At 37.9% G+C, this 16811-nt stretch overlaps 1 protein-coding gene and 1 non-coding gene across 2 annotated transcripts; both read right to left on the bottom strand.

Annotated features, from left to right (window-relative positions):
- Positions 1-551: 551 nt before the first annotated feature.
- On the bottom strand, positions 552-15428 carry tram2 (translocation associated membrane protein 2). The gene is made up of 11 exons (XM_088324504.1): positions 15205-15428; positions 14242-14305; positions 14009-14118; positions 11908-12024; positions 11771-11829; positions 9684-9768; positions 7647-7717; positions 6563-6667; positions 5275-5418; positions 2104-2261; positions 552-1257 (listed from the first exon to the last, which is right to left on the bottom strand). The coding sequence occupies exons 1-11, from the start codon at positions 15322-15324 to the stop codon at positions 1181-1183; spliced, it is 1110 nt and encodes a 369-aa protein (XP_088180630.1). The 5' UTR covers positions 15325-15428; the 3' UTR covers positions 552-1180.
- A 1248-nt stretch (positions 15429-16676) lies between these two features.
- Positions 16677-16750, bottom strand: trnai-aau (transfer RNA isoleucine (anticodon AAU)). Its single transcript has one exon. It is a non-coding gene; the product is annotated as a tRNA-Ile (tRNA).
- Between the last annotated feature and the right edge of the window lie 61 nt (positions 16751-16811).

Here is a 16811-nt window from a genome sequence, read left to right as displayed (position 1 = left end):
AGTGCGTGTGTGGCACAGTTCTGAGGTCATGAGATTGAACCTTCATGTGTGGATTTTACATGTTCTCCCCGTGCTTGCGTGGGTTTCCTCCGGGCACTCAGGTTTCCTCCTACATTCCAAAAACATGCCTGTCAGGTTAATTGGCCTAACCAAATTGTCCGTAGGTGTGAATTAGTTGTGTGTCTGTGTACCCTGTTCAGAGGGCGTCCCCTGCCCAGTGCCCAAAGATAGATGGGATGGGCTCCAGCACACCCGGACCCTACTGAGGATAAGCGGTGCAGATAATGGATGGATGGAAATAGTATTATTTTTGAATAGTTAAAATGGATTCTTTATAGCATTTGGCTGATAGTTTAATCGTCTAAAATAATTTGGTTAATATTTGGTAAGCTGAAATTAATGACTTCAAAAATAATTAACTGGTAATCTCAAATTAATTATTTAAAAGTAATTAGTTCATCAAAAATAACCATATTCGGTATATGGATTGCATATATATATTAATCATTTTTCAGACACATTATTGGCTCAAGTAATTAAATTATGACCAATTCATGTAACAAAGTAATTTATTAACGCTAATATGACATTTCTAAAATACAGTCCGAATAGTTGATAATTAATCAAGTACTAAAATGTTTATGTGCATTGAAAAAAAATGATGAAAACTGAAAAGCTTTGTTTTTTTCCCTCCAGAAAAATTACATTATTCATTGAATTTAAGGACATTTCATGGAATGGCATGCAGTAAAGTAAATCAATAAAAGACAGGCTTTACTTATCTCACCTTATCTGGACTAACAGTAAACTCTTATCATTGTGACTTCAGTAACACTTTAACTAATCCCCCAAACTGGCTCGACGGCAATTAGACGAGCAATACAGTACTTGGTAACGAAGATAACATCATCCCAAAAAAAAATTGCTACACGTTTGTTTGCACTCTACGGCGATCTTTAACTCATTCGCTGCCATCGACGGCTATACGCGTCAAAGCAAAACGAGTTCAGTGATCGTGAGAATGATGAGGAAATGTTTCTCGGGCTCACGGTTTTCCCTCGGATTGGTCGTTTTCCAGCATCGGAATCCCAAAATCGGTAGTCCGAGTCCCTGGGAGTCGGGACCGGGATAGTGCCGGATCGCCCCGTCGGGCGGCCGCTCTGTATGTCCAATCCGGTCCTTAGGGCGCTTTCAGTTTTTTGATCCGGGTTGAGGTCCCGTTTTCGCCTTTCAGGACTCCGTTCTCGTAATGCCCGACTGAAAAGAGGATAACAAACAAAGGCAATGAGACCGGGACATCTTGGACCAGTGGTGGGACGGGCTGTCGGGCTTTTCAGGCTGGCCTGCCGAACCGCTATGGTCGATATAGAATACTAATTAAGGCTGCACGATTTTGAAAATAAACCTATTGCTATTTTCCAGACCAGTTTGCAATTTCGATGCGATTTTCGATTTTAAAAGAAAATGTTATTTGCTAGGTTTTTTTTCCTTTTGTGAGTACAGTCGCTGCCCTACTCACAAACGAGAGATTCCGGACGATCGTTTGTAAATTGAATTTGTTCGTTGGACTGCATTTAATCACCAAAGGTCCCAGGAATAGCAGTGATGCTAAAGGGAGAAGCAAAAACCTGGTAACCATGGAAACTAACAGTTATACAGACAAACGAAGTAGGCACACAAATCAGTACCCTTCTTAAGTTGCATGGCTTTATCCAATCAACAATCAGGGATTTTGTTTAAAATGAAGAGGCGTTTTAAAATCAGTCTCACTTAAAATCTGCCGTCGCAGTCCGCCTTCCGCCCGCTACACCACTGAACCAACTCAAGTCACACCAAAGATGCGTAAAATGCCATTTTTCATTCTCATGTATGTTTATAAAGTTTGATCTTGTACACGTAAATTACACACACAATAACTAACCCTATTCTTTTTTTGTCATTTTTATCTGGGGTGCCGTCTGTCAGAGAGCATTTTGCCGTAGGTTTCTATCCTCTACTATATGGCAATTTCACTTTGCGATCTCCGCCTCAGAACGGATTATCTATGTTGTATACCAGGATTTACGATATAAAAATCCCCCAAAATGTCGGCTTCATACTTACGTGAATCCCGCTTCATTGGCCTAAGAGCTTGTTTGTTGACGGCCTTCTTGCGGACGGCTTGCTCGTGTCGAAACGCCCTCCAGCGCCTCAGCTGGAATCTGATAAACTTCCAGAGGAGCCACGATTGGGTCAGGCAGACCAGAAGAAGAACAGTCATCCTGAAAAAGCCACAAAAACAAAATTAGAAGAAAAAAAATGTATTTTGGTGCCCTGAAAGCTATAGAATTTGGGTCTTTATCTAGTGCAATGGACTGATATGCATCAAAAGTTGAGCATATACAGTAACCCCTTGCTCTATCACGGTTTCGCTAATTTCTGGAATTCCATCATGCATTGCACTCTACATTCTGATTAGCCAAACCGTCCCACCCCTTTTTTTGCCTATGTGCCTTCATATTGTTTAAGCTCTACACATATGAATGAATGAAAACTTTATTCGGACATCGAAATGAAAAAAGAACATGGCAAAAACTCAGCAACAAAATAACGTTACATAATATGTTCGAAAAGGGGTAGTCAGCAACAAATTCTTATATTACCTACTCCCTCATCTTCCCCACTAAATATACCAATGGTATAACAACAATTGTAATAATATTAATAGTTAGTTATAAGAATAGCAACAATAACACAAAGTTAACTAGACGTACTATTCCCAATCTCCCGCACCACTTATACCCCACCCTCCTCATCTCTGTATTTCGTCAGGAATGGTTTTTTTTGTATTTAAATTTGAATAAGTGAATAGTTGGACGTTGTTTGATCTCGTCTTGCAATCTGTTCCAAAGCTTGACTCCACACACAGACACACACATACTTTTTCTGATGGTTCTCACCTTTGGGATTATGAATTCACTACAGCCCCTTAAATTATTATTTCCCTCTTTCCGAATGAATAATTTAGGGATGTTTTCTGGCACTATGTTTTTGTTGACCTTAAATGGCAGTTGTGCAGTGAAACATTTTACTAAATCATCTCATTTTAATAATTTGGACTGCGGGAATAAAACATTAGTATGATCTCGATATCCTACCCTGTGTATGGTTCTAATTGCACGTTTTTGGAGGATAAAAAGGGGCTGTAGTGAACTTTTGTAATGATTACCCCCAGACTTCTGCACAATATGTTAAGTATGGCACAAACTAGAGAACAATATAATGAATACAATGCATTATAGTTTAAAATGAATTTGGCTTTATTAATTATTGAAATGCTTTTAGATACTTTAGTTTGTATGGGTCTGATGTGCGTTTTCCAGCTTCATTTATTGTCGATTATGACCCCGAAGAACTTAATTTCTGATACAGCTTCTATTGCAGCACCATCCATTTTTACTTCTAAATCTTGATTTGCCTTCCTATTACCAAAGAATATTACTTTGGTGTTATTTAAATTTAAAGATAATTTATTTATATCCATCCATACTTTTAGATTAATTAATTCACGATTAGTACAGGTTACCAAATCAATATAATTATCATTTGAATAGAAAATGTTAGTGTTGTCTGCAAATATTACTATTTTCAATAGTTTTGAAACATTAAAAATACGTACAACAGCTTGAAGAACCTACATTACGTGCGCGCAAATCTTTTACAATTTCAAGTATGACTAAAAGGCAGCATGTGAACATAACATCTGGACCCGCAAAAGCACTAAAAGGCTCAGGAAAATGCTTTATTTCACCAACAAAGAAACTTATTGGCACCCTAAAGAAAGATAAAAGCAGTTTTCCATTTAACTGGATTGATCCCGACGTAGCGCTACTAAAGGCTTAGGTGTGAAACGCACGGCCCGCCACCAATCAATACAGTAGTGTAATAAGGCAGCAAGATTATTTGGAAAATGGTAATTTGACAACAAAGAAGTTACTTGTAAAACAAATATTTAAAGAGTACAGTATTTTTTTTATCAAATGTGAGGAATTAGCATTGTTTTCTGTTCCTTTTTAGATACTAAATTTCTGCTCATGAGGTTTAGGGAAATACATAGTATTAAAACATTTTATTTCTTTTTGATGAGGCCGTTTAAGAAAGAAATAAAAAGGCAGGTCAAATAATGTAAAAGTTTTGCAGATAATTGTGTTTGTTTTTATCATTTTCTTATTTGGCTAAAGAAAAAATATTGTATGCTACCGGAAGATTACTTTTGCCTATTCGAGGTGTTGTGTGGTTGTTTTTCTAGAAAAAAATATTGTACAGTAAAACTTGATAAATCCCAAAATGACTGCAAAATTATAAAAACCAAATAAATAACCTGTAGTACCTCTTATGTCAACTGAGGACACGGTTTGGACACTCTTATTGTGAAGGGAAGGGGCAGGCCCTGACACAATGCTTAGTCATTGCCGCTTCGCTCACCCGCCCCTCCTTCAACTCCTCCCACCTCACCACCCTCTTATGTGGCGCTCAGTTTATCAAGGTGGAAACTCGGCGACACGACGTAAGTATATTCTCCTCTGTCACATTTCATCTCAAGTTTGACTTTATTATACCAAAAGCGAGCAGTTGTTTATATTACCTAAACACGGCTAATTGTGTGTGGTTTCATGTATTTGTTGTAAAAGCCGTTCGATGCCGCTAGCTAAAGTATGTTGTTTTTGTCAGAAGGTTGCATTTTCACTTTCATTAAAATGAACACGGACCATTTTTTAACTGTTGTTTCCCAAAACGCTTCACAAACACTCATCAAATATCACATTTTCACAGTTTTTATTTTCAATATGCAACCGGTAGTCTTAACAAGCAAAAAAACTGTGATGGCTGCCTGTTGTTGAGAGCGGTGAATACAATCATACTGAATGCTTCGTAGTGGTTTTGCCGCAGTCCTATTCCGTGTAAATTGATTATGTAAGACATGGCTACACTTGTGGGTCATGTTTTGGTACATTCAGTTCCAGTGTAAAGAGTTCTGGATGAGTCACCCAATAACTCCTTGCCATCATGCCAGCGATTACTTCGGTTTATTGGCGGGGGGGTATACTGTATACCTGTATACCTTTTTTAAGCATTTTTGAAGGGGCGCCGCTACTTCGCGGATTTTCAGTTTTCGCGGGTGGTCTTGATCCCCATTAACCGCGATAACTGAGGGATTACTGTATATGGCTTCCATATATAGATAGAACCCCCGCAAGAAATGACGGATTGATGTATTAGCCCTTCATCCCTTACCTGATGAGTACAGTATTAAAGTTTCCGTTCTCCCAGTCCAGTCCCTGGTTCTCGCAGCGTGCCAGACCGAAGCCGACGGCGAGGAACATGAGCGTGAGTGTGACCATGCGGGTCACCACGAAGCTGGCCGCCCACATGTCGAACCTACACAAAATGAGTGAGATCGTTTTGGAAATTGAGAAGACCTCACAACAATGAGTGAGATTGTTTAGGTAATCGAGATCAGACAGCAAGATGTGTGAGATCGTTATGGAAATTGAGGAAATCAGACAGAAAAAATGTGTGAGATCGTTTTGGGAAATGGAGACGATCAGGCACCAAAAAGTGAGATTGTTTTGGAAATCGAGGAGATCAGACAGAAAAAATATGTGAGATCGTTTTGGGAAATGGAGAAGACCTCACAACAATGAGTAAGATTGTTTAGGTAATCAAGATCAAACAGCAAGATGTGTGAGATCGTTTTGGAAATCGAGAAGATCAGACAGAAAAAATGTGAGATTATTTTTGGGAAACTGAGAAGATCAGCCAGCAAAACGTGTGAGATTGTTTTTGGGAAACTGAGAAGATCAGACAGCAAAACGTGTGAGATCGTATGTGAAACGGAGAAGACCAGACAGCAAAATGTGTGAGATTGTTTTGGGAAATCGAGAAGATCAGACAACAAAATGAGTGAGATTGTTTTAGAAATGGAGAAGATCAGACAGAAAAATGTGTGAGGTTGTTTTGGGGAAATGGAGAAGATCAGACAGCAAAATGAGAGATCGTTTTAGAAGTTGAGAAGATCAGACAGAAAAATGTGTGAGATTGTTTTGGAAATGGAGAAGACCTCTCAACAATGAGTGAGATTGTTCTGGTAATTGAGATCAGACAGCAAAATGTGTGAGATTGATTTGGTAAACGAGGAGATCAGACAGCAAAACGTGTGGGATCGTTTTGGGAAATGGAGAAGACCTCACAACAATGAGTGAAATCGTTTTGGAAATGCAGAAGATCAGAGAGCAAAATGTGTGAGTTTGTTCTGGAAATCGAGACGGTCAGACAACAAAACGGGTAAGATCGTTTTGGAAATAGAGGACATCAGACAAAACGAGTGAGATCGTATTGGAAATGCAGGAGACCTCACAACATGTGAGAGATCGTTTGGGAAATTGAGATCAGACAGCAAAACTGGTGAGATCGTTTTGGAAATGCAGAAGATCAGTGACCAAAACCAGTTTGATCGTTTTGGAAATAGAGAAAATCAGATAACAAAATGTGTGAGATGGTTTTGGGAATCGGGCGGACTTACATTTTCTGGTGGTTCTCGTCGATAAAGTAGAACAATCTGGCGATGTGGAAGCCTACCTCGGACACGTACTGGAGAAAGAGCAGCACCAGGCCCACGCGGTTCAAACTGAAGAGGTTCGGAAAAAAATTTACTTTTGAGTGCATGGTGTGTAAAATATTTAACAAATAAGATATTGAAAAATACATAAATGAATACATCTAATGACATACATTTAAACAATATATTCAAATAAAAACAGTAACATGTATTTAACAAATATATTTAAAACAATACAAATATATTCAAATAAACTGGCTGATACATTTGAATAAACTTATAGATATGGAATCAATAAATCTAAAAATGGCAATAAATCATATTTAAGCAAATATAAAAGAAATCAATACATTAAAATAAATAAACTTATCATTTCAATTATTACAAATTCACAGATACATTTATTAAATTTAAGTACATGTAAAATATATTAATAAATAAAACAAAAATAATAAATTCAAAGCCATATGTTAAAATCAATTTGTTGATAAATGTTAATACATTTTGCCCATGTATTAAAATACATTTAAATTTAAATATAAGATACAATTATATCAAAATATTTAAATAAACCTTTTATTTTAATTCATGAATTTATATAAATATAAACACGGTTGAATAAATTGAAATAAGAACATAAAATTAAGTATGTTTAAACAGAATCAAAACATTTAAATATAAAAAAGACTATATTCAAATGAATAAATTAAAATAAATTGTTTAAATGAATAAATGTTGATACATATTTTAATATGAATATAAAAACAAAACAATATATAAATAAACAACAAATACATGAAAAAATGTTGATTGAATTAAAAGGAATTTTGAATACACAAATAAAATAAATATGTTTAAATAAGTTGTTAAAAAATAAAACGACATTAAAATACATTAAATTCATACATACATTGAAATACAAAAAATAATCTATTTAAAACACAGTTTTTAAAAATCAAATCCATAAATTTGAATTGTTGAAATATATCCCTAAATAAATAAACGATTTGAAATAAATATCAATTTTGCAAGTGAACAGAATTCTTACTTGAGCACGTAAGCCGCCAAAATGTGCAGCAGGTACAGGCCGATGTACTGCAGCTGGCGGGGTATCTCTTCCTGCAAACGCACACAATTACACAAAAAATCAAGCGGTCTATTACCACCATTACGAAAATCGGGATCCACCAGCACAGGCGTGTCCAAACTCCGCCAGATACGGCCCGTGATCACATTTTTACTGGCATAAAATGAATAATATGTGGCCCGCCAGTTATGTTGACCGCAGTATAAAATTCAACAAAATTCAACAGTTCACCAGTTGGTGGCAGTAACCCTTTGGCTACTGTCTCCATTCCTGACCAGGCGACTGTAAATAAAAAAGGAAAGTTGAGTGTGAGGGCTTGCAAGTGGAAATTTGAGTTTTTTTTTTTACCAAAATCTGAAAGAACTGCGCTTCCGGAATTTAAAACAGGAGCGTTATTGAGCTTTGGAGCTCGAAAGAATTTAAAACGTTAGAGTGTATGTCTTAAGCAAAGCGAAACACCACCAGTAAGTCCTCCTTAGTTTTGCTCCAGTTTGATTGTTATTATTTCTGTGAGCACGTGTTGGTTTTTGTGACTTTAAGCCAGGGGTGTCAAACAGGCGACCCGTGGGCCGGATCAGGCCCGCTAAGGGATTGAATCCGGTCCGCGAGACAACGCTGAGAAGAGCAAGAGAAAAACGAGCTGCAGGTAGAACTATATCCGCTTGATGTTGCCAAAGCCAGGGGCCTCTCACAAATGCTATTTATTTCTCTCTCTTCCATTTTATAAGTTTCTATCTCTCTCTTTCACTCCGTCTCTTTTTCTCTTTCTTTGTTCCTCTTTGTCTCTTTCTGTGTCTTTTTACCTTGTTTTGCTCGCTTCCTTTTTCATTCTCTTTTTCCCATTCTCTCTCTCTTCCCTCCTCTCTTTCCATTTCTCTTTGGATTTAGTTATTTCTCTATCCCCCACCCCATCTTTCACTATTTCTCTTTTTATCTATTTTGTGTTTCTCTCCCTCTCCTTTATTTGTCCTACCCTCTTTACTTTTTTCTCTCTCTCTTTTTTTTCTTTCTAATCTATTGGTCCGGGCCCCGAGAGAATGTTTGTTCCGTCATGTGCCCCCCCCCCCCCCCCCCCCGAGTTAAAATGAGTTTGACACCCCTGCTTTGAGCAGTTTAACTTTGCTGTCTTTGCAATCGCTGATTTAGTTCAGTTTTTATCTCATCTAATTAGCTGCACCGCTTATCCTCATAGGGTCGCGGGGTAGTTCAGTTTTGCGTTTTTCAAATATATAGACTCGGCACGGTCACATGACCGCACTTCGGCACTGCAGTGATTTGTGGGTATTGTAGTTCTGTTGAAACGTTTGTGGGAAGTTAGGATAGGGAATGTTGCTTTAGAATACATATATAATTTAACTGCTTTATTGTTTATTCGGTACTTGAAAAAGTAAATTGTGTAAATTTTATTGTAGGTTTATAACATACCTGACTACGTACGTGAATGACTGAATGTTTTGGTGGATCCAATAAAGGAAATTAAACCTAGAGCGAGAGTTGTAACACGGATTTTGTTTCCTTGGCACCCCCTTTTGGTGGGAAGCAACAAAAAGAAAAAAAAAGCACCACGAGTCAAATGAAAATTCTACGAAGGCGAGCTACGAGGTCAAGACACCGATTGCCAAGCATGGCAAACCTTTCTCGGAGGGGGAATTTATGAAAGACTGTCAATGGAGACCGCCCCTGAATCTGCATTCGTTTTAGTAACTCTTCAGTTTAATCAAAGAATGTCAGTAAAATCCTCAAGGCATTCCGAAGTATTTCAATGTTTTGCCGTTTTCGAGATGGGTAGATCATTTTGACTACTTCATTTGTAGCCTGTATGCTTTAAAAGTGAAAGCACCCCTGCACTGGACCATAACACCATACCACACACGCAGCAAGGAACCGTTCTGCAAAAAAAATCTTGGAAACGTATCTCCCCTGACAGTCTAACTTCAGAACTAGAAAAAGGAACCCTGGTTTATTTCACACACAAAAAACAATCTTTTCCTTACTGACCTTGCGCACTTTCTGGAAGTAAAGTTCCGGCAGAGCATGGAGCCAGTAGGCCAGCTGAGTGAGGTAGAAAAACTTCACCTGGAACCTGAATCACAAAAGACGGCAACATTTTTGGACAGAAAAATCTCCCACACACCAGATTGCTACCTGATAAGGGCCCCGCCCACAATTCAAAATTAGTAAGAAAAGTGGTGTACAATACTCTGATTAGGCTACTGTGCAATAAGTATGCATTTCTTTTTTTCCAATTGAGTCATACCAGCTCGGGAATAGACAGTGGTATGCAGGAAAACCTCAGGCCGACATGTTTCAGTTATTCCTCCCTCTTCAGTCATTGTTTGCACGCTATCCTTAATGAAATATGGAAAACTTTAAATGTTTGGGTGGTTTTGGTTAAACCAGACAGTTTTGGGGCCCAAACATTATTTAATGTGACAGTTCAATTACTCATTCCTCCCTGTTCTGTGATTGTTTTTAATGATAACCGCTCTGAATTGTGGCTTGATTTTAGCCAAAACAAACACTGTTTGGGGGCCACAAAATATTAATTGCGATAGCACATAATGTGACAGTCTCCATGTATCTCCATGTAATTATTTGCATGACATCCTCATTTAAATATGGAAGCTCAAAAATGTTTGGGTGGTTTAAGTTCAAGAAGACATAGTTTGGGAGGGCAAAAATATCAATTGGGGGAGGAGGAGATCAGAACTTATTCCTCCCCTCCCTTTCATTGTTTGCATGCGATCAATAAAATAAAAACATATATAAATGTTTGGATTGTTTTCCCTTAAAACAATGTTGATTTTTTTTTTGGGGGGGGGGGGGGGGCGGCAAATACTACAGTATGTCAACAGCTGACTGTTCAGTTACTTATTCCTCCCCCTTCTGTCATTATTTACTATCCTCAATGAAATATTGAAACAGACAATTTAACCTTAAAATGTATATGTTTAGTTCAAGCGGACAGTTTCAGGGCGCACCAAATATCAAATGTGAAAGTTCAGGGTTTTTTTCCCCTCACCTTTCTGTATGCTTGAGCGGTTTTAGTTTTGGGGGCCACAAAATATTAAATATGATGGTTCTATAACTTATTCCTTCCCCTATGCCATTGTTTGAATGCAATCCTTCATTCAAGTCAAGTCACATTTATTTATATAGCCCTTAATCACAAAAATGTCTCAAAGGACTGCACAGGATTATAATTACACAATTGCACAATTACCTGATCTTGAACCAGCATGCGGGCAAGGAACAACTTAAAAACCTCAGTGTGAGGAAAAAAAAGAGAAACCTTGAGAAAGGACTTCACATGTGGTAACCCCCCTTCCAGGATTGACCAGGGTGAATCACAATTAGCATTACTGTAGAAACCTGAATGTTTGGACGGTTTTGGTTGAAGCAGAAACTGTTTTAGGGGCCAATAAATATTAAATATGATGGTTCTATTACTTATTCCTTCCCCTATGTCATTGTTTGCATGCTATCCTCATTAAAATATAGAAACCTTAAAGTGTTTGGATGTTTTTAGTTATAGCAGACACTGTTTGGGGGCTGCAAAATATAAAACGTGATGTTTCAGTTACTTATTCCTCCCCTTTCTTTCATTGTCTGCATGCTCCCATTAAAACACAGAAACCTGAAAGTGGGTGGTTTTGGTTGAAGCAGAAACGTTTTTGGGGGGCACTAAATATTAAATGTAATGGTTCTGTAACTTAGTCCTTCCCCTATGTCATTGTTTGCATGCTATCCTCATTAAAATATATAGAAACCTTAAAATGTTTGGGTGTTTTTAGTTATAGCAGACACTGTTTCGGGGATACAAAATATAAAACGTGATGTTTAAGTTACTTATTCCTCCCCCTTTTCTCATTATCTGCGTGCTATAATTAAAACACGGAAACCTGAATGTTTAGGTGGTTTTGGTTGAAGCAGTAACGATTTTGGGGGCCACTCAATATCAAATGGTTCTGTTACTCATTCCTCCCCCCACCCTTCCGCCATTGTTTACATTGTACGCACACAACCCTATCATATTAAACCAACTTATTTTCTTTTTACACACAGAAAACATGAATCTGTCATACCTTAAGTGAGCATGCGGGTAGTTTTCCCAAAGCCTGCTGGGATGCAGAAGATATCCTTCCTGCGTTAAGCGAAATAATGTTTTACTTGTGCCATTTCCTTCCAGAGATGTATTTATTCATTTTCTAAACATGCTCACAGTAACGAGGATGTAGAAGCTCCACACGCTGGACACCAAATGAAACACGCACAGTTGACCAGACTCGTTGAACTTTGTGTTTTTGCTCTTGGAAAGGTGGAGGCGCCGGTTGATTTTCTAGGAGAGAGGTGGACAAAATTTTGCAATAAAGTGAAACACGATATAACAAAATTCAATTTTACATTGTGCATTGTGTTCTGCTTTCTGATTGGCTAAATTGTCTCTCAGCTTATCTACCTGTGCGTCTATAGCAGGGGTCGGGAACCTTTTTGACTCAAAGAGCCCATAAAAGCAAAATATATTAATTTTATTTTGGGAAAGAGCCACATCATATATTATGAGACAAATTTACTAAATTGCTAAACCCGTGCCCCAAACCCTTTTTTTTCAAACATATTGGTTTCAAAGCCAGATGCAAGCAGTTATTTTGTAAAAACATTACAACATTCTGCAAACGGAGCCTGATGTGCTTACCTTTGGCGCAGACGGCATAGGGTGAGAGATGGGAGGGAGTGCTTGCCCTTTTTGCATAGCTCCACCCATCCCTCACTCTCACCCAATCAAATAACGAAGTTCTCTTCCGGTCTTTTGGGGAATTTACAGTTTGTTCTGTGGATTCATCATAAGGTATCTGAACACTGAACACAGATTATATAGTGAGCTTTTATATAAAGGATTCTTTAGCGTTGTACAGCCAAAACGAGTTTCTTTTTTTGTTTTTTGGGGTTTTTTTTTTTTTTGGGTGTGACACCTTGACTGTAAATTGTAGTGAAAAACGTGCCCTATATTTTCTGCGAAGTACTGCTTTGACTCCCAGCTAGAACCCCAGAATATGGTGACCCCGCCTTATGACATTTTCACTTTACAGTGTGAAATGACATGTTTTAACCCCCTATACAGCATTTATATGACATCAACAAATTTCGTTTAAGTAATCAGTTGTGGAATAGTGGCTCCTTGCAGAAGATAAAGAGCATATACAAAACGTTTTCTATACTCCCAAGCAGATGATAAAAGGCTGCCCTCTTGTGGTCATTTTATAATATAAACCAAGGTTCTACAAAGTAAAAGACCAGGGAACCACAGTTGGATACACCAACCCCGCCTTATGAAATTTTTACCTTGCGATAATTTTTTTCGGCCCCTCTTTACGGTATTTTCCCCACTATACGACATCAACGACAAATTATTTTACTGGCCGTGCACATGATAATTTACGTCTAGAAGATGCCTCACCGTTATTGGTCAACGTCTAAAAAAGCTTTTCTGCTATCAGTTTGCGTCACACAATCATAATAAAGTTATGCTATTGCCTAAACTACTTCCCACGGTGCCTTTCTCATTCTTAATTTAGTTCAGAATCTCGTAGGCTACGTAAAGACTGCAAGTTTGGCGGTACTGTATTCGCTATGGGTGCCATGGCTTGATCTGATGCTATAGGGAGAAGCAAAAAAACATGATAACAATGGAAACGAAGATTGCGATCATCAAAAAAAATCTAAAGAAGGGCACACTTTGTTGCATGGCTGTAACCAATTGATGATCGGTACTATGATTAAGAACATATAGGCAATTTAAGGGCATGATATCCTTGTTTTTAAAACAGTATTCTTTTTAATCTACCCTTTCCTCCCTTTTCATCCACCCACTACTCCACTTGACCATCTATCCACTTCAAACTCAAAGTAAATCAAATTTCAGTTTTCTTTTGCATGTATATTTATTAAAAAGTTAATTATATGCACGTATATTTCGGATAAGTAGTACTATCATCTGCTACATTGCTATTATAAAGTTGTTACCTAGGGAACCGGGGATCTACTGTGATTGTAGAAATCAAAATATCAATTTTATAAAAGGTTTCTACTTCCCGAAATTCCCCCACACGGGTTATTTTTGGGAGACAACCCCCGTGATAATAGAGGGTTCACCATACCATATTTTACTGCATGATACAGGCCTGGAGAGGGATGGTCACCAACAGGGTGTACTTGCCCAAGACACACCACAGTCAGTGGTGCCCCCACGACCCCAGTGGTTAAAGGAAACCCAAAAATTTGCAATATATCAATCACAAAGTTTGCATTTCTTTTGCACTCACATCGAGGAGATACTCTTGCACAACTGCATGGAGGATAATAGTAATAAAGAAGTAGAAGAGGACAGTGGCGCAGTCCTTCCATCCGTAGAGATAGAACGTCACTTCTCCATCTAAATGCAGACAGAATTACACAGAATATTACTATTTTGTGAAGCAATTTTCCTGTTTATTGAGTTAAACATTTTGACTAATCATAATGATGTCATCAATTAATAACTGCATGCCAGGTTTACCTGGTGTCAATGTGGTGACGTTATACTGGGGCTGGATGAACAAAATGGCTGTCTTCGCGGTTGCCTGGAAAGTCAATTCAATTAATCAATCATGAATTGTGATTCATTACATCATAAGTTAACCAAATTGGTACTTGAATAGATTAACTTTGGGAGAAAATGTGTTTTTTCACAATGGAATGTACTGCGTTCTACATAGAATGTGATATTAAACGGGCAACATTTAAGACACCAAAATTATAGGTGAGATGAGGGGGTCTCCTCGGGTGACACGTCAACTTTTACAAAACAGAAAGAGGGACAACACTCTACATACGTAAAGTCACTCCGATATTCGTGTCTATAAGATTTCCGAAGTCGATTTGGATTAAAAATCGTAATTTTATGTGATTTAAGTACTCAGCAATTTTGTAAATGAAGCTGTTGCCCGTGGTAGGACCTCAGGGGGGCTTAAGACGTGGCAGTTAACTTCAAATAAGGTCAAGCTTGAAAGGACAGATCAGTTCCGTTTTGTTTCACAAATAAAAGCAAGTTCCGCGCCGTGTGCGCGTTTCGTGGCGTTTGTTTTGAATGATTTGCTTTTAATTTGAAGGCGCCTGTAGTGTAGTTTCCTTTTTAGCCCGGCTTCCTTTTTAGAGACGTGATTACTGTAATCAAAAAATGTTGCAGACACGCTAAAACTTGAACCCTTTAAAGTGCAAATTGTGATTAAAAAAACACTTTCACATTTATTAAGTTGACTCGGATGCTCGTTAACGCAGTAGTTTGTTTCAAATTCAGTTACCGTTTTGTCGAGTGCAAAGTACTACAAAAAATGTCGGAAAGTTTCGGGAAAGTTTTTTCTCTGTAAGAAAAAATGCATTTGAATATCAAATTCAGATACTGTTAAAATGTGTTTGTCAAGGAAAAAAAACAGTTATAGGATGATAGGACGTGGAAGAAAGGGATAAAAGTCCATCTCACCTCAAACATCAAGCCAATCAAAATCAAAATCACCAAACTGAAGATAATGTCGGCGTGATTCTGGATGAGGAACTCCTGGCTGAAAAAAGGATAACTTTTGTTCCTCCGGCGAAACGCCATGACGGGCAATTCCTTTGCAACTTTGATTCTCGAAAATATTTTCTCTTCCCCCCCACCGCCACCACTTCTGCCCGAAAGTTGAAACTTTCCCACCGGACTGCGCATGCGTGGCTTCATAAAGGGCGAGTGACAAATATACCATTTACGACACTAAAATAAAGTTTATTTTAGCGTTCACGAGAAAAATGACTGGAAATTATGAGCAAATAAACTATTAACAACAGATGAAATCGTATTATTGCCGTTTACCCAATGATTTCTTTTAAATAAGATTTGATCCCGCTCTTTTGCGTCACTTTAATATAAATTCCGTCCCTTTATAAAGTTTTGTAAAGTGTTGAAAAATGACAAAAGCACAAAAACAATGTTGTACTATTGCATTTTGAAGTATGTAGATATTTTAGATAGGATTTAGAGACATTTTTGATTATGATCGGTGTGTATACCATTCACTTCTTTTTGCGTCCACTTTAACACCAATTACGTCACTTCAATGTGTGTCCAAAGTCCGGCCTTGGGGCCAGTTACGGCCAGGGATCACAATTTTTACTGTCCCACAGCCTCTGTCATAAAATGAATATGTGCCCCACCAGTAATGTTGACTGCAGTATAAAATAAATTCTTACCAAAAAATAATCCCCATTTCACCACATGCTAGCAGTAGCCCTTTGGGCACCATGGCTTTCTGTGAAAATTTTAGCCTACCCCATTTTCAAGAGGGCGACGTTAAATTTTAAAAAAGCAAAGTTGACTGTGCGGGCCACTTCCAGGACAAGTGAAAATTTAAGTATGTTTTGACTGAAATCCGAAAAAAATGCGTCTGCCTAATTTGCCAAGAGACAGTGGCTGTTCTCAAAGAATATAATATCAAGCCAGAGGAAACATGCTGACTCCAACAAACTAACTTAAATCGAATACTGTGGAAAGGTAAAGCTACTGGAAGCTGTTTTAATAGCAAATCAGCGCTTTTTCAGGTGACCCTGCGAGTCAAGTGAAAATGCTACAAAGGTGAGCTATGAAGTTACGTTTGCCAAGCACTGTTCAAAGAATGTCAGGCATTTTCAGCTTACTAAATCTCACCCACTTTCTGAAAAGTTTGGACACCCCGGTTCAAAGTATGTAAACTGTTAGTTTTTGTATTGTAACTCGGAATGTCAATTATTTGACGTAGTTATTTTTGTATTAGGGATTAAATTACCCATAACGATATAGAATAATCAGAACTATCAAACTTATGAGAAAAACAACAATTTTCTTAAGAAAATAGATATACAAAAATAGGGATGACATATTTCCATTTTATTTGATCATAATTATTGGTCTGATATAAAACTCAAAGTGACAAAACCTTATGGCCCGTACGGGGATCGAACCCGCGACCTTGGCGTTATTAGCACCACGCTCTAACCAACTGAGCTAACCGGCCGATGTGGATATTCTAGCAACTACATAATATCTTGCTAAACAGGCTAATGGTGAGCTATGGA

This window comes from Urocampus carinirostris, chromosome 20, assembly GCF_059441175.1.
Source record: "Urocampus carinirostris isolate Australia breed hairy pipefish chromosome 20, RoL_Ucar_1.0, whole genome shotgun sequence".
NCBI classification, from domain to species: domain Eukaryota; kingdom Metazoa; phylum Chordata; class Actinopteri; order Syngnathiformes; family Syngnathidae; genus Urocampus; species Urocampus carinirostris.
Note: the sequence above shows the minus strand (reverse complement) of the source record. Positions and strands in the feature narration are given on the sequence as shown.